The sequence below is a fragment of the Patiria miniata genome, unplaced genomic scaffold, assembly GCF_015706575.1.
Source record: "Patiria miniata isolate m_02_andy unplaced genomic scaffold, ASM1570657v1 HiC_scaffold_8, whole genome shotgun sequence".
Taxonomy (NCBI): domain Eukaryota; kingdom Metazoa; phylum Echinodermata; class Asteroidea; order Valvatida; family Asterinidae; genus Patiria; species Patiria miniata.
Window position 1 is genome coordinate 10,244,045 of NW_024037075.1, and position 19,102 is coordinate 10,263,146.

At 38.2% G+C, this 19,102-nt stretch overlaps 1 protein-coding gene across 1 annotated transcript in view; it reads left to right on the plus strand.

Moving 5' to 3' along the window:
* LOC119719719 (mucin-5AC-like) overlaps window positions 1-19,102 on the plus strand; it is a 111,554-nt gene that overhangs the window by 18,679 nt on the left and 73,773 nt on the right. The window contains exons 7-20 of the mRNA XM_038189218.1: window positions 87-253; window positions 986-1,093; window positions 1,797-1,854; window positions 4,159-4,202; window positions 4,993-5,097; window positions 5,699-5,738; window positions 7,759-7,866; window positions 8,774-9,039; window positions 9,344-9,458; window positions 13,714-13,791; window positions 14,284-14,331; window positions 15,044-15,342; window positions 15,578-15,701; window positions 16,014-16,757. Of these exons, the coding sequence (XP_038045146.1) occupies window positions 87-253; window positions 986-1,093; window positions 1,797-1,854; window positions 4,159-4,202; window positions 4,993-5,097; window positions 5,699-5,738; window positions 7,759-7,866; window positions 8,774-9,039; window positions 9,344-9,458; window positions 13,714-13,791; window positions 14,284-14,331; window positions 15,044-15,342; window positions 15,578-15,701; window positions 16,014-16,757 (2,304 nt within the window). The remainder of the gene's footprint in view (window positions 1-86; window positions 254-985; window positions 1,094-1,796; window positions 1,855-4,158; window positions 4,203-4,992; window positions 5,098-5,698; window positions 5,739-7,758; window positions 7,867-8,773; window positions 9,040-9,343; window positions 9,459-13,713; window positions 13,792-14,283; window positions 14,332-15,043; window positions 15,343-15,577; window positions 15,702-16,013; window positions 16,758-19,102) is intronic.

Consider the following 19,102-nt stretch of genomic DNA (forward strand, 5'->3'; position numbering starts at 1 on the left):
GCAGAATAAAGACCTCTCCCCTCATCAAAAAGTATTTGTTGTTGGATGAAAAATTGACTGATTTGTTTGCTTGCCTTAAATCGAAGATTGTGGGCCAATGGAGTATCAAGAATGTGCCTGCCACCGTACCTGCGACCAACAACTGGTACCCTGCCCATCCGAGTGCACTCCTGGCTGCAGTTGTCCTGAAGGCCAGTACTGGAATGGCACAGAGTGTGTTGTCGATTGCCCATGTGAATTCGAGGATCACAAAGTAATTTGAATCAGATCTGTACTAATTATTATCAATTTAAAAAATATCTGTTGTTATTGTTTGTGTCAGGGCATTAGTGTTACAGTGCCCCGTTTATAAAGACATTGACAGCTAGATGGTAGGTAAGCTCAGTTGAGTGCTGATATGGTGTTCTAGACATTACAGGTTCAAATCTTGCTCATTAATGGGAAAGGCAAAGAAGCATATTCAATCGAGTTTTAATTTGTTTTAAAATGGGACAAAATTTCTACTCTTATAATACAAATCATATACTTCATTTCCTTTTACTTTTCCAATATAATATTGAAATAATCAGGTCATAATAGATTTAAAGAAAATTCTTTACATGAACTTACAGCAGTAAATGGTGTGGAAAAGGAAAGGCTTGCATATGTAAGATTTTAAATAATGAATGGTTGAATTTTAGGCCCCCCCCCCACAGAATTTAGTTGCATTTTGAAACTTCCAACACAAAGTTGTTTTCTTCTGCACAGGTTACAAATCATATACTTCATTTCCTTTTACTTTTCCAATATAATATTGAAATAATCAGGTCATAATAGATTTAAAGAAAATTCTTTACATCAACTTACAGTAGTAAATGGTGTGGAAAAGGAAACGCTTGCATATGTAAGATTTTAAATAATGAATGGTTGAATTTTAGGCCCCCCCCCCCACAGAATTTAGTTGCATTTTGAAACTTCCAACACAAAGTTGTTTTCTTCTGTACAGGTTGACAAAGTGTGGTACGAAGGCAATTGTACGATGTGCAAATGGGTGAACCAAACCCTCTGTGAAACAAGCTGCGGGGAATATTGTGGTGAAACTTGTCCTGAAGGCGTAAGTTGCTCTCAACTAAGTGGATACCGATTAAAAAAAATTTTTTTTAATTGTATCAAATCATTAACAAGGACAGATGTTTCCTTTCCAGATCTGTACAAAATCATGACCTTGTGCAAGAAACACACATAATTAATTAGAGCAACTTGCATGTGGATATCTAGCTTGCTAAAGATTTATGCACATTAGTCGAGTGTATGAACCACCCCTATGTTAGTGGCATCCTTGGAACTTGGGACTCGACATTAAAAACCCTAAAAGAGCTGTTACCTTCTCGCAGCAGAGTTTTCTAAATTGTTATTGTAGTTGGCTATACACGTGATAACAACTACAAATAGTACTTCTATAGCTACAACTATAGGCTTAGCAAAGAAAATATCATGCCTGTTAGTGACAAAAAAGGAGTAGATTCCACCCAACAGTTAAAGGGTTAAGAATATGTACCGTGCAATTGGTCAGTGTAAGATAAACTGGAAAAACGTTATCTTGGAGAAGGTAGGAGTTTTAATATCCCCCCCAAAGGTGTGATGTACATTTAAAAACATTCCTATTTTAACTTTACATTATGCAATGAATTATAACAGTAATTGAGTTAAATCTCTCATTGATACAGCTAATGTTGATCTGTTGGTTTCTTTTCTCAGCAGAAATTATTAGTTCATGTGTTAATGAGTTTCTGTTCCTTTTTCCCCCCTACTTTTAGTATCGACTGGTGAATGAGTTACCCAATGATTTGGTTTGTTGCCACTGCATTCCAATAGGTTTGTTCACTTTTTCTAATCTATATGCAGGGTGTATCAAAAAAAGGTATCCTTGAATACTGTCAAAGTGGCTTCATCTTAATTCGTAGCTTTTTATTTGCATGTCTTCATTCACAGATGACAGAGCACCATTGATTTAAAAACAAAGGTCATTAAATCCCTGTTTCCAAGTTAGCTGAATAAGTAGTGAGTTAAGCTGTCAGTTGTGAATTGAGCTGTCCAAAAAGTGTGCATTCGCAGTGGATTACGTGTTAAATGCGAGCAGTTAAAAAGACATCTTGAAAGCGTTCAAGTATGAATGGAATATCATTTTTCCATGGGTGTTGTGAGGAGGGGGAAGGGCCCCCCCCCAAAAAAAAAAGCAAAAAGAAAAAGGAGAGGAGGGAAAAAAGACAAGAAAAAGAAGTGCAAAGTCATATTGCTGTTAATTAAATAAGTGGGGTGGGCAAATGTCCCCCTGCCCACCCTCGAAAAATGATAAATTGAGAATATGCTGGAAAAGTATAGGGATTTGGGGAAAATAATGAGCTTTGCCCCCTCTCTAGAAAAAAATCCTGGCAACGCCCATGCATGTTTCATGATTAAATCAATCATTTCAAAGATTATTTTTATAAATTAGACTAACATCTACCTTATTGCAAAAAAGGGACTCAAAACATAGCTTGGGCGTTGCCCAACTTGGCATGACTTTGGCAATGCCTTGATTGGATTGCTAGTTTGTGATGAAAAACAAAATCTTTAGAGTGATTAATTATTCATGGAAAATATGATATACCAATTTAAGCACCAGTATCTCCAACATACCCTCTTTTAACGTACCATCCACAGCGACAGCACATTCATCCGATAGCTTTAAATAACTCACCACTTATTAAGTATACTTCAAAACAGGGGTTTATTGGCCTCTGTTTTGAAATCAATGGTGGTCTGTCATCCGTGACTGAAGAGATGCAAATAAGATATCAATGAAAAGCTAATGAATTACCCTTCAAAATGGATCCACTCTGACAGCGCTCAATTTCGTAACTTTAATATGTTAACCAATTACTTTTGGATTACCTTTATTTTGATTCACCCTGTAAAGAGCTATACTGAATCTAGGGCCATTGAAAGAGAACACTGTTAATAATTATTGAATTCAGTATGGGGACAGACAATAAACTTATTACATCCCTATCTGCCAGGCCAAAAATGGTCGCGGGAGATTTGCACGCAGCCATGGTAAGTTATCAGGGACACTGATACGGTGTCGAACTACCGGGACCCTGCTGTCAAATGCTTTGCAAACAAATATCACTTCCTGTATTACATCACTCCACTTTCAACAACGAAAGCAAATTTGAATGAAAATGAGAAAGTTTCATTATTTTGTATGGTACAACAGGCCATTGTGAAGTGGGTTTCTCTTTTGTTTTTTTTGTATAAGTCCTTAACATGTTTTTATCATTCTAAAATTACTCCTACAACCTTAGGTATTCTTCTTTTAATTGGGATGACCCTAATTTTGCAATTTGAAACGGCATCTTGGGGTAGAAAATGCGAATTTCCTATGCAGTTATCAATTTGATGTTATGCCAATCAACATGCGGCTTTGTGAATTCACGGTGTGTCGCGATGATCACCATCTTTATTTTCATGTTGCCTATTTGTTCGTCTCCATTGTCGTTCTGCACAAAATATCTCCTGGGAAAAAAATCAAAACCTATATAGCAGCTGCCCTCAATAAACGACACTGTAGTTGATGAGTCCAATAACTAAAAAGTGGACTTCCATTCTCTCATATGGGAACGGTGCCTGTAATACACACGGACAAAACCCGACCAATAAAATAGAGACCTTTTTTTGTCTGTTCGCTCCTCAAAATCATAGCAGATGTGATCAATTTTGTGAGAAGTTTGAGTGGATTACATGTCAGTGAAAATGATGGTGAAGTCGGACGGAGGATTTTTAGAAAAGCAGAGACGAGCAGAGGACGTAAATGCTATTCAATGTCTCGAATTCACCGGTACAGATAAATAAGTCATTTTCCCCATAATATCCCACACTATTAGCATTGCGTCGTGCATGAGTCACTTTGGTCAAGTAGCTGACTATTTTAGCATGTGCAAATTATCCGGTCAAGAGTTATTAGGTCAAGAGTTATTGTGCACTACTCTCGCAATATGTGACATTCCTCCAGGTGAATCATGGTGATTCGGTTTTCCACGTGGCCACGGAAAAAAGTCCAATGGGAACACGGCCTAAGTGTTGTTCGTGTTATGATAATGGGAAAAATAACAATTAGGTCTTGTTATTTTGTTGCAGATGGTTGTCGGTATGTACATGATCCTCCTATGGTCTACAGAGAGGTATGTTTTGGCTACTTTAAATGTGGTCTGTAGTAGTAATTTACTGCAACAAATTTACGCACTATCAAATTTTCAGATATTTAGTACTGCTCCATCATGCAGTTATTTACATTAATATTTGGTTAAAAGTGATAACCTAATGACCTAAGCTGGTCCAGTATATAGCCATTTTGTGAATAAGTTAATTAAACCACAGAATAAGGAAACATATGTTGAAAGGTAATCATAGAAAAGTATCTCATGTTCATGTTTGTACCTACATGTTGTGTCTACTTGTACTGACATTATGTACATGGCAAGGAAAGATCGGCAAGACATCTACTTGTGTTGTTTTGGAATAAAGGTTTAACATGAATCTAGATGTAACGACCAGTGTTACTTTGCCAGCAACTAGACTGGCCAGTTGTTGTAACTGCCTCGCATGAAGTGTATGTATGTGCAGAATTATGCACAGGGTTACTGTATTATGTGCGAGCAAGCACATATTGTTCAAGACAGTTTAATGTTAAAACGATGTAAAATAATTTACTTTATTCCCATTTTTATCAAACTTCAAAGCCTACAAACTCTTAAGAATACATTTTAGAGAGCAGAAATTTATTGTCCTGGTTAAGGGGCCTCGTTTGTTACTGGCCTTCTTGCCTGTGTTTTGTTAGCATTTTAAAACCACCCATGTAATGGTCTCTTAACCAATAGAAATGGGTAAACTATGAGGTATATATGAATGAATAATAAAGCTGCTTTTCTTTGATTTTTACACATTGCTTTGATAATATTCTGAATACTTAAGATTGGTGAGGTATGGCATCCTGATAAGTGCACAGTCTGTGTATGTGAAGAGTCAAAAACGGTGATGTGTAATACTACATCATGCTCCCCAGCTCCATGTCAAAATGTAAGTGTACTTAATACTTTATTTTGTTGTTTATTGTCTATAATGATTAGGGCCTACATCATCACCAAACGTAAAGATATACAGTTTCTTCTTCAACAATTTATTCTTCATGAAATCTGTATGTAAAAAATAAAATCATGTCAAGATGATTGAAATTAATTGATTTATTATGAATTTTTTGGATTTATATATTATTTTCAACTTGAACCTTGGCAAAGACAAAAATCACATCAAAAAGATGAACCATGAAATGTCATAAGCATAATGTCATAATTAAGACATAAGCTTCAAGTTATTTTTTTAAAGTTCTATCTCTACGAAACTTCTTTAATATATATAAGGAACTGCACATCAGGAAAGCACTGTGATCTGTCCTTATCTCACAGACATTTAGCTTTTTTGCTAGTTTGCTCAGAGTTCTAGCAACTGTTTGATATATCTTTAGGCATGTAAGAACATCATTCCACCAATAACCTTAATTAACCTATTTCTCAACAAACACTTACAATTTGTATGAAATAACTTTTTCATTTTGCGAGAAATTTGTTATGACTAAGACTTCATTTGATAGATACACTCTCTATGACTTTTTTCCTAACAGCCAATAGACGATCCAAATATTTGCTGTCCTTATTGTCACAGTAAGTACACTGTAAACATCAGTGGTTTTCCTTATTCACATCCTACAGATTTATATTTGATGGAAGCCTGTGTAAATTGTCAGTTATGTACAGTGGTATAACTAGGGTACAAATTGCAGGGGGCAAGAGAGTGGGGGGAGGGTCTTATTCTGTGGAGGGGGCCTTTATTTTATGGATTGGGTCACTGAAATGTTAACAATATAAATCTCCATTATTGCTTTCCCCAAACTTCTGGGGGAAGGAGTGCATATCCCCTAGTCCCCTAGAGTCACGTGGTGTACAGCGCCCCCCCCCCCCCCTTTCAAATGTGTGCGACTAGACACAAATTAGGATTTTGCTGTATGGTGATTCCCCCATCTCTGTAACTGCAAATGAAACGTATCGGTCTAACCTTACACGTAGTGCCACTACGACTGCATATTTCTCTGACGGTTCACACAATAGCCTACCCACAATGCCCAGCAGCTGATTTCATGAAACTTTACGCAAGAGAATTCACCATGCAGACACCCCCCTCCCCATCCCCCCCCCCCCCCCCCCCCCCCCCCCCATTGGACACAATGGTTTGCAAATTGGGTCAACGTCCCAGCACTAACCTATTTCAAACCTTGGTGTTCTGGGTATCAACTGTCGCAGCATTAAGAGAAACTGGTGACATTTTGAAAAACCGCTATTAAAACCAGGTATAGTCATTCGGACAACTGGTTGAATCTGAATTAGACTACGTGTGAAAGTGTAAACAGGTATAGCAGGAAAAGATCAGACTGTTGATGTGGAGTCACCATTGGAGTTGGTCCTGGTTTGGATGGAAAAGTCTTCCTCACAGCTGCATTGCAAGGCTATCTTCATTAAGATTGATCTCAAGTACAAGAACGTCAGTTTACAAACAGGCTAATCCCTCATAATAGCACTTTATACCACCCCCGAGCTCCAATGGGAAATATCTAAAAAAAAAAAAAAGCATTTGCATGAGTCAGTACATAACATTTTTAACAACAGGAAATCAATTTTGTGAATAGGTGGTGACCTAATCCTACCTGACATTGAGTGGTTCAGCCAATCTGTCATCGGTATTCACAAACCAGTCAATTTACAATGAAACATGGCCTGACCTAGAAATTATTGCAATACAGTGTGTCGCAGAAAAAGCCGGCCTGGAAAAATTATCGGCCATGTCTAACAAATATTCATGTGAGACTATATTGTGTTTGTGTTTTTTTCATGCCATTGCTGTTTTTATTGCATGTGGAAAAAAACTGATTTGATTGAAAACTTTTAAAGCCATGACTAGAATCGTAAACGCTCCATAAAATTGAAATTTATACTTTATGTGGCATTAGGTTGCTCTGGTAATTAGTGGAGAGAGGAACACCACCAACCTGTATCACACATAATCACAATTCACAAAAAAAGAAACTGTCGTTACTTCATAACTCATTTTTGTGTAATTTCCATAAATAAATCTGATTCTGATAAAATTAAATATTGCCCCTTGAATGTAATTTTTCAACAAAAAGCCATGAAATTCTGAACGACAAAAGTTCTCAAAAAGGGCAAGATCTGTAGTCCTCTCCTGTTTATGTAAATTTTGATTTTTAAGAGCTCTTACGTTTCTAGTCATAGCTTTAAAAGTGTTGAATCATTTCATTTTGTTTCTTCAAAGATCTGCCAAAAAAGTAATAGAAACAAAATTGTGCGGCAGTGGTGAAATTTAAAATTGGTTTCATGTTGATGGCAACCATATTTGATTCCCAAAATGCACTGGCTCAGGGCTGTAACTATTGTTTCGGTCGAAAGGGAATACAAGGTTTTGACTGTCAAAAAAGCTATATTAGATAATGATATATGAAAATAACTTAAGGATGACCTCTTTACTGAACTACTGAATTTTTGATTCAGTAGATCCTAAGCATCCCAAAAAATGTACAGTTTTGCTGATCCCCAAACGTTTCAATTACATTGTGAACCGGACTATTAATGGCTATTTTGTTAATTTTCTTTCTTTGCACATACTGAATAGTTACAACACCAGTCCCAACGACTTTGCTATCAACGACTTTGCTATCAACGACAAAAGCATCTACAACCCAACAAACAACTCCTCCTGCCACCACTCCGGGCATCACAAGTAAGGCAAAAAACTTCCATTTCACACCAACAGAATAATACAATTTTCTTAAGCATTACATTTGTGTCAAAACTGAGTGGTTTTGCTTATAAGAATTGTATTCCCTTTGGATAGTTATATTGTTTATTTGACTATTGTAAAGATTTTTTTATGGTGAAGCCGAAGGGGGATACTGTTTCTACCTTGTCCGTCTGTGTGCGACGGTGTGCGTGTGATCTGATACACCGTACCCTCTGGAGACGTGTTTTTAGGGAACAAAAGATTGTACATCTCCAAAGGGCAATTTCTATAGATGAATACGTCTCCACAAGGTTTTCACGAAATATTAAAAACCAAAGATATGATGTCATGATGATTACTCAAGCTTATTCAAATAACCATATTTTCTTTTGATTATGTAAACATTCGTATTTCCATGTAGGCCTTGTAAATGCTCAAAGGATTATGCTCAAAGAATTTGCCTTTGAGAAATGTCTTGCTTAAGATTGAAAATATCCAGTCAGTTTGCTTAAATCACATACAATGACTTCCAACAGAAAAGCAAGAAACTAAAATTCATTATAGGATCATAGGCATCAATACATCACATATATGACCTAAAGAAAACAATAACAATATCAGTGAACGTTCCATGTGACCCTGGTAAGTTGATGTAAATAGAGCGGTGTTATGTCGTGGAAATAGGCATGCATAGTTGCAAGGCATTTGTGTTTTTTTAACACTACTGTTTTTGTTTATTTTTGGTTTTGTTTTAATTAACATCCAATCCACTAAACTATGGTATGAAGCCTGTGTAGTTTATTTAAGCTTTTTACAGATTTGTAATTTATCTACTAATATTTACAGAGTAAATTAAAAATCTTCCTTGAAGTCACTGTTATGCATTTTGAAATTGTTTGCTTTGAAGTTTGCCCGGACTACTGCCATGTTGACGAAGAAATAGAATGTGACAGACAGTACTTTGTGGGAGGCAACAGACCATTTGATGAGAACTTCCTGTGCACCACTATCCTCCCAACCTTTGATCCAGATTGCAAATGTAAAGAGGGATATTACAAAGATGGCCCCAATGGAGACATTGACAGCATATACATGTTCCATTATGGTACATTTATGTGCTTACGCTTGGAAGAGAACTGTGATTGCTCTGATGAGCTCGGTAATTATTATGAGGTGAGTAACTTAAATTAGGGAAGTTACAATTGAGTAAACTTGAAAAAAAGAAAACACTTAAAATGATCTATTAATTCTTAAGTAATTATATTGTTTCTATTTTTCTTCAATTTTCATTTTATACGTTTTGATTTATGTCATATTGATATTTCTGCAGTTATTACAAAAAAAATCCCTGATGATGTTCTTTTTGCTAATGTAGAAATTGCATGCTGATAACTATTCTTTGTACTTGAACATGTTGCCCAAAATTGGTCAAGTCAAACACTCTCTTTTTTTTTGCTTATTTTCTTTAACCATATAGGAGGGCTACTCCTATATCAGGGACAACTGTGAAAATTGCACGTGTCGTTTTAACTTCGTGCTATCGCAATACTATTTTGACTGCGTAAATGACATCAATCTTCCCACCTGTACAGGTATGTGAATCTCTATTGAAATGATTTTAAATATATATTTGGTGTTTAAAACCAAACAATTCTTTATGATAATACCTTTGTTAAGGTGAAAGATGGAGTTGCTGACATCACTGAGCTATAAATATTTGGGTGGGATTGGTGTTTTTTTTGGGGGGGGGGGGGTTTAGAGGGAAGACATCATAACTCACTATGTATTAACATATTTTACACTACGCTGTTTTTTTTTCCTCACCTGTGTTTGCTTCTAGCTTAAACAGCTCTTGTATTTGTTAAGATTTTAGTTTTTAGAAAATTCCCATAAAACTTAACTGTAAAGACCCCAAGGTGAACTTGTGTCCCGCACAGTGACGTCATGATGTGTTATAGGCAAAAAATGAGGTGACGTTATTTTAATTTTGTTTGTACCCTTAAGCCATATCTCATCAACAGTACAAGCTAAATTCAAACTTTGTAATAGGTATGTTAGGTCATACATACTTATATTTGCACTTAAATCTGACAAGTGTAGGATGTCATGATGACGTCATCAAAAAGGTTAAATCCAGTTTTCTTGAAACTTGGTTGGTAGTTAGATACATTGCCAGTATACGAAATCAGAAGTGACTTCATGATGACATCATCAACTGCTTTTTCCGGCGGCGGTGTGAAACACACCATGGGCTTGAGCTGCTTAAGTTGGTTGGTGGGTTGGTGAGTGGGTGAGTGGGTGGGTTGGTTGGTGGACACTTTACTCAGGGTGTATTATACTGTTTCATGCCACACGCGTATCACAGCTTTGCCAGTGAGTCTGTTGAATACCTACAGCTTTGTGACACTGATGCGCATGCATCTAATTTGCATATTAGATTACGCCCCATTGCATTGCCAAATTCGCAGTAGTGCTGTTTGTGTAACCGCTGTGGGTTGTACCACTTGGTACTTGTTTATTAACTTTCAACTTTTAAAAATGTTCTTATACTAGCAAAATATGACATAAAATACAATCCAATTAACTTCAAACTAGGCACAGACGAAGAATCCAAGATTAAGTTGGCCCTTGGACAAGTGATGTCATTATGATGTAATCAATGGTCATGTGACACGATCTTAAAGGTGTATATTTGAAGATTTTTTTCTTCTTTTTGTTCCACCTCCAAATCCCCTGGACTTTGTACACATTTGTTAATCAGGGCATTTGGGACCTAAAACAAACTGGTAGTCTACTGAAACCTAACCTACAATCGCTTATTAGTTACTGGTTGGATTTTCCTGGAGTTTTGATCCCTGTACTTAGTATATTTCGCTACAATGTGACTGTGACGCACTTGGGTGAGTTCAATCCAAGATAGCAGACTCTTGTTGCAGCTGGCGTGTACTGAGAAACGTGAGGATTCTAAACATCAGCAAGTTATCATTGCTTAATTCTCATTGAAAGGTGTTGGATTTTGCTGGAGTTTTGTCTGTGTTTCATATAATTGTTGATGGAATTTTCTACAATTTTCTGCAATGTAACTGTGACGCACTTAAATTGGGAACCTGTTGGGTGACTTTGATCCAAGGTGACGGACTCGTACTCCCGCCACAGCTTGGGTGCACTGACAAACATGAGAACTTTAAAATCTCCCACATGAATTTTGCTACATGTATGATAATGCTGATGCCTATTTTCCTCATGATTAGCGGATATTATCCATGAAAATCCCGGCCCAGTGAAGTATCCTTGTGGCTTATGTGAAAAACATGTCGCTAAAAACCACAGGTCAACCTTGGTCAACCTTGTCAGCAATTTCCACCTAGATCAACTTGTCCTTGAGGCTACAAGGAAGGGAAATGTGCTCGACCTGATCCTTACCTACGCTCCTGACAGCCTACAAAACGTGAATGTCGTTCCCGGTATGAGTGACCATGAGGCCGTGACTGCCGACTGCAACATAACTATACAAATAAACAGGAAGAAACCCAGAACGGTTTATTTACACAACAAGGCTGACAATGAAGGGCTCAAAGAAGATCTTGAATCTTTTGCCACTGATTTTAGCACAACATGGAAATCACGTACTGCATCTTCAAATTGGACCCATTTCAAGCTGCAGATCACAAGCATCATGGACAAGAATGCGCCAACCAGTGGCGTAGCCAGGAATTTTTCAGTTGGGGGGGGGCGCTGTCAGCCCCCCCCCCCCTCCCTTGCCAAGGCCACTAGTGCCAACTTAACATCTGAAAGGCGGATGGGATCTACCATGGAAGACACCAGAAATAAAATGTCTAATGAGACGCAGAAAACAGAGACACACAACATACAAGAAATTCAAGACACAGAAGAACTGAACCAAGTATAGAGCACTCCAGACACAAATTAAGCAGAAGCTCGATGAGTCACGCACCCATTACGTCAATGGCATATTTGAGAATGAGTAGAGTGCTCCCAAGAAACTGTGGAAGTATGTTAAATCACTGGAGAAGGATGGAATGGGTATTTCTTCCTTGGTCTCAGGAAACCGGGTTGTGATCTCACCTAAAGACAAGGCTGAAGTGTTGTCCAAACAATACAGCTCAGTCTTTACAAAAGAAGATGTTGACACCATCCAGCTCAGTCTTTACAAAAGAAATTGTTGACACCATGCCATCAAAGAATCTTAGCCCCTTTCCCATCCTGCCTGACATTCAAATTAGTACAACGGGAGTTGAGAAGCGGTTGCCTTGCTTTGTCCTAGAAAAGCTACTGGTCCAGATCAAATACCAACTAAGATATTGAAAGACCATGCTTCTACCTTGGCACCTGTTCTACAGATTGTATACCAGCAGTTACTTGATACAGGCGACATACCAGATGACTGGCACCAGGCCAATGTAACAGTGTATCCAGCGGATACACACAAAGCGCATTTTTACCGATTACAGTCCCTTTGTCTACAGTATTAGCGAACTCCGCGTGGTTCTAATAAGCAATCGATGTGTTATTGTGCGGGAAATTCACAAACGTACGTTGTGGATCAGGAATCTGCCGTGTAATTTTTTTAAAGTTGGTGAAATGTAGAATAAAAAAATGGTTGGATGTTGTAAAACTAAGTCATCATGTCTGACACAAAACGTAAGCGGTCGGAAACATTAGTTGAATTAACTCAAATAGACGATCGTTTTCCGCGATTAACTCATTTGGTCGCGGAAGTTTCAGAACGACAGTTAAGCGAACTTGCGTCTAATTTGTTAAAAGAACGCGGTCACGCAGATACACCAACGATTGTATTGACATTGTTGGGGGATACCTGGCTTCAAAACTGAGTCATGACATTACAGCATTCGACTGCGATCTCAACACAGATCTTCTGCCTGAAGACATGACTGTGAAGAACAGCCATCCTCATCATGCTTGGGTCAAACACATGACACCTCACATTGCAGCCGTTTCGGACTTCCTTGTAGTAAGCAGCGACTTACACTTAATGGTGGCCTAGCTAGTTACCAGTTTGGGTTTAGCTACCCAGTAGAACACATGTAAGATTAATTACTGTGAACAGCCAAGTTGTTTACAGCGCTGCTGCCATGCAGCCACTGCAGGATAAAATGTTCCCTCTCAAACATGAAGAGCCTGTTTTCCCTGGTCACATAATGATTGCGCAGCTGGGTGTGTGCACATGGTGTGGCTCTTCTACAGTGCATTTATCATGCATGTTGATTTGATACAGACTGTGTTGCCTGAGCAAAATGTTCCTTCAGTATTAAGCTCAATATTGTTACTATTGCGAGCTACAGTGCCAAGGGCGTTTTGAGGAATCCTTGGTTTCATTACCAGAAATGATTCATAATTACAATAATAATTATTATTTTTAATCAAAGCAATTTTTGATAGGCCCTACATTTACGAGGAAATCCTTGATAAGCTTTGTACAGTTAAATGGAATGATGACAATTTCTTTGAGCACTTTTGTGTTAGAGTACCGTTTGCAAATAAGCATGCCGTTATGGATTGGCTTTAGGGCTGCCCCAACCCTCAGGACCTGAAAATCCATATAATTTTTTTTTAAAGGTCCTTAACACAACAGTGACATATTTTCATGTCCATAATCATGAAAAGTGCCAAATCTCTCCCCCCCCCATTACCTTTTCTATAGGTTCCCCTAAACATGCCAGGGACCATCTCATCTGCCTTGAGAGTACATGTATATAGCTTGAGGCTACCTTTTTTTTAACAGATGGCTAATTCAAGCAAAATAACCATTGGTTTACAATGGGTATTACTTTACAAGCCGATTGACATTTCAGTATTATATTACAGTCACAACTGTGCCACCCACAACTGTACGAACTACTGCTACCCAAGCACCAACAACAACTGCGCTTCCTACAACACCAGGCAAGTATCTGTATATGCTTAGTGTAAAAGTGATGCTCCATATTCAGGGTGTGAAATTCAATGGATGGATGTAACAGTACCACTTTCTCACGATACTTGGGTCAAAATACACAGTCAGAATACACAATAAATTGCCTTTTTTTTTTGGACGAAACAGGTTTTAGGGTCATTGCGTTAAAATGATTATAATTATATTCTTGGAATGGATAGAGCAGTTTCTGTATTTTTTTTTTTTTTTCAGCTAAAAGTAGCTTATGAAATTGGCTTTCCAGTCATTATTATTTTTATTGCTATATGTTTTTTTAAATATGAAATATAATTTTTGGTGTTTAGGTTCCGCTTTTTTTTACTCGCCCTGTATGTATCTCTACATATACACAGTTATGTATCATGATGCTGTATTGTGGCATTTCAGAATAGGGATTATCGATGCATCGATCATTAAAATATTGCGCCCCTACTGATAATTATCACTTTTTCTCAACAAAACAGGTACACTTGCACCAACCACCACACCTGGTACTACTCCTTTCATACCAGGTAATTATCTGAAACACGTCTTACTTTTACATTGAAAACCATTGCAGCAACAACTTTTATTGTTATTTCTAAATACTGATTTCAACCCAATACTTTTACCCTATCAAACATTATTTGTTGGCAACTAGGAGGGAGCACTAATATTACAGAACTACAGGACATCATTTCGCCTGTAATTGTTGATATACATACACTGCAGGTCATATGAACAGTGAACAAGCAACAAAGTTTGGGCCGCTTTTCAGATGATCTCGTATCTAAGAAAGGCATCCACACACCTTGGTATTATGAATGCCTTTCAGTAGATACCAGATAATCTGAAGAGTGGCCCAAAAAGATTGTTACAGTCTTTAGAGTTGGCCGTAACTTAAAAAAAGAGGTCCAACTTGGAATTCAAGTACTTTCATTTAATTAGCTATATCTCTGGACTGGCTGTCCAAGTGAGATGGGATAAAGACCATTGTGTAGAATACTTACTTTACATTCAGACTCATGTTTTACAAAAAGAAAGTGCTAGTATTTTTAATATATTTATGGATTGACTGCTACACTTCTATTGACACATGCTGTACAGCACCCTGTTTTACTAGTGAAGTTCATAACCCATGGTTTTCCTCACCTTTTGTTCAGTGAAGTGCCACCTGAGTGTGCTCTCAGTATTAGTGTGAAGCAAACACTTCATATAACGTCTCTTTTTTGTGTGTGTGCATAGATTGCGACGACGAGTGTCACATTGTGGAACCAATTCCGTGTGAAGATCAAGACTATAACAATTACAATCAACAGTCCCCTCCTTTCACAACAGACATCTTTTGTAATCCCAGTTTTGCGCATTTTATGGATTACCCCATACCATGTAAGTGCAAAGAAGGGTATCTCCGAGACTACAGCGATGGCCTGAATGAAAAATTCCTGCAATACCACATTGGCTTCGCCTGGGACACATATATGTGTGTGAAAATCGAGCAACCTTGTGGGGGACCTTGTGTTCTCAATAATAAAACTTACGAGGTCAGTTTCTGTTATTTGTTTGTCTTAGATTAGAGAATTTAACAAGAACACCATCCGATCCAAATTGGAAAAAAATTATTAACTTGCTTGCATGTAATTCCTCATTCCATCATTCTTGTATTCGACATTTAGCATTTTTTAAATGCATAATTTAGCATAATTTTGTTTGTACTCTCACCTTCAAACAAAACTTTCAAGCAATCAACATATTTGATTTTTTAAACATTATTACTAGCCTGGAGATCAAGTCCAAATTGGATGCGAGCTTTGCAAATGCGAGTTGGACTTTTCTGGAAGCAGTGAGGACATTAAATATGAGATGATCTGTAATCCTATCCCTGGATGTACAACAACACCAGGTATAATTATAAATAATATTTGTAAATTTTCTTTTTACAAGCGTTTAATATGATACATTCTATTAGACACATAATTTCAGACATTCAACACTCTGAGCTTCTATTGTTTTTTGACTGTCAATACCAAACCTTTGCCTATTACGAGAAAAAGAGTTACTGGTATAATTTTCCCTATTTTCCAATGGATGATCTATTATTTTGCATATACAGAGGAAATCTATTCCCCCTCCCCTGGCATTCAGTGGGCAATATTATGTATTTTCAAGCAGCTTTCTATGTAACTTCAATTTTCCTCAAATCATTTTATGAAAGGAGTAACCACGACTGTAGTAACAACACATAGAACAACACCATCGATAACAACTACACAGAAGCCAACGACTACCATAAGGTCAACAACAACCATCCCATCAACCACAACTCTGAGGTCAACCACAGCTAGTCCAACGACCACCATAAGGTCAACAACATTACCGTCAACCACAGCTGTCAGGTCTACTACCACTGTTCCAACAACCACCATAAGGTCCACAACATTACCGTCAACCACAACTCTTAGGTCAACTACCACTATTCCAACAACCACCATAAGGTCCACAACGTTACCATCAACCACAACTCTGAGGTCAACTACAACTATTCCAACGACCACCATAAGGTCCACAACGTTACCGTCAACCACAGCTTTGAGGTCCACTACAACTATTCCATCCACAACCAGAGCAAGGTCAACCACAGCAAGGTCAACCACATCTTTGAGAACATCTGCGACACAGACAACCACACCCCTTAGTTCAACTTCCCCCGTGAAGACAACCACGCCTCTGAGAACAACACCATTCCAATCAACCACAGCTGTATTTACAACTCTGCCACCTCCATCTACCACAATATCGCCATCAACCACAACACTTCTAACTACCACTGCAGTTCACACAACCACAGCACCACCAACAACTACAGCAGGTCAAACAACCAAAGCACCTCCAACAACTACAGCTGCCCCGAGTACCACAACTGAGCAGATCACAACAGCTGCAATAACTACCACTTCAGGTAGGTAGCCTCTGTGGCCATGATTGACAACAACGTTTGAAATTTTAAATGTTAAGCTGGTATTGTTTATGTGCTAGATTAACAGCAAGGATTACAACAGTGCATTTTCAATTTCGAAATCTACATTACAGTTTTCTGGTTTGGTGGTGGGAAAACAAGTTATCCTGCAGGCTTAGACTATCAGTTGGTTGATTTGTCATTGTTGGTTATTTGTCAGTACAAACAGGAACATTTAAGGAGAATTACAATTAAGCTGAATTATTGGAATGAAGTATTCATTGCAAAGATCATTTGGATCAAATCCAACAAAATATAACAGTCTTCAACATGTGTGGACAGCTTGTGACCACATAAGCTATCAGGGGCGTAGCACGGTCATTTTTATGGGGAGAATTTTCGGAAAAGGGCACTTGCACATCCGTTGTGAAATGTAGACGTTTTTTTTGTAAAAGTTTTTTTCTCTGGACACTTCACCTCCATAAAATCAAAAAGTGGGGGGGGGGGGGGGGGGGGGACTGGTACCATTTAACGATGGAGGCACTGTTTAAAACAGACAATTATGCACACAAAGGGCCAATATATGGTGCTTTTCAGGGTGATACATGTGCAAAATTCGGAAAAAGGCACCCCAAAAAATGGGCACAACTTCTTCTTTTGAAAAGGGCACTTGTTCAGAAAAAAAGGGCACTTTGTAAAAAAAGGGCACTCTACAAATTATTTGGGGGGGGGGGTTAAGTTCGTTGAAAAAAAGGGCAAAAGGGCATTTGAATGGAAAAGGCAGTTTTTACAAAATATTGGGGGGGGGGTAAATACCACCCCCCCCCCCCCTGTTGGCTACGCCTATGGCTATTCCTAGATGCTTATGGCTGTTAAATTCTGTAGTTCTTTGTATTCATAATCATTCAGTCTTGGTCATTATTTTCAAACAATTAATCATAAATAAATCATCACAATTGACTAAAACTTATAAAGTAGTTGTAAGTAGACAATTCCATTCAAAGTTGATGTACTATAGTTGACTGTGAAGTCTGGATCAACACAACAAGCAAAGGACGTATCTCATGCCAGCAAACAGTTAAGTTACATATTTCCTGATGACATTTTATATTAATTAAAAGTAGTTTACATTGACATCAACCCCTTCAGCAGAGATGACTCATTTTTTACAATGAATATTTGTTCTTAAAAGCATTTGGTGATTTGAATCTTTTTGTGTTTTTGCCTCTAGAAGAATGTCTGGAATCACTGACCGAACTGGGCTTGGTTGAAATGTGGGTGATCTCTGACGGCAATGACAAAAACACACTTTATGGTCCACAGAATGAATGGAAAGTCAATAGCCTTGTCATATACTCAATCATTGAGACAATGTTTAGGACCCCAGCAGAGATAAGGGGAATTCGAATAAAGGCAATGGTGACCCTACCACTAGAAGTGACACTGAGCTACAGTGTGAATAGATCATTGGATTTCATAAAAATGGTAAGAGTATCAAAACATTATCATCCTAAACTTTTAATAGTTTAATGTATCTATTTTATGTTGTCATCATGAATTTACTTAATGGTGGCCCCTACTAGCCTTGGTCCAAGACGCTAGTGGTCGATAGCGGATCCTGCAAATCTAACGGCATGATTAGACCAGTCCAGGGGTGGATCCAGGAATTTTTGCAGGGGGGGGGTTCATCAGCAAAACAATATGAAAATGTACACAGGTTTTTTTTTCTCCGGACACTTGGCCTCCGTAAAATCAAAAACTGGGGGGGGGGGGGGGGGGGAGGAGGAGGGGGGGTACCATATTTCAATAGGGGGCGCTGTTCAAATTTGACGATTATTAACACTAGATTACAGAATGGTGTACCATATTTTAAACAGGCAGACATTATACCAGTACAATTTTTTTGGGGTGTCACAGCAGGGGGGGGGGGGGAGGGATTGACTTTTTTTTAGGAATTTGTATGAATTTTTTTTTTTGACAGCTGGGTGGAGGGGTTTGACCCCCACACCCCCCCCCCCCCCCCCCCCCCCGGATCCGCCTCTGCAGTGCTCCTGCTTGCACTAACGTCTTTGGAATCCTGTAGTAGCCATTTAAATGTTTCTTCATTTTCTCCCAGGGCTTTCCTAGGGAACCAATCAAGAAATGGTTTATAGTCAGTCATGCACGTTCAGCGCTGAATGCTAACCTTTTTTTGTTTGGAAAGTTGATTGTCTTGGCACAGCAGTTGTAAACATATAGCTACGTGCGGTGATCCAGCATTGCTAATTAGATTTGCAATGCAGTTAACCCCCACATGTGACGATTGGTATCAAATGGGAAGCCACCGTTTCGATCGAAGATATTAATAT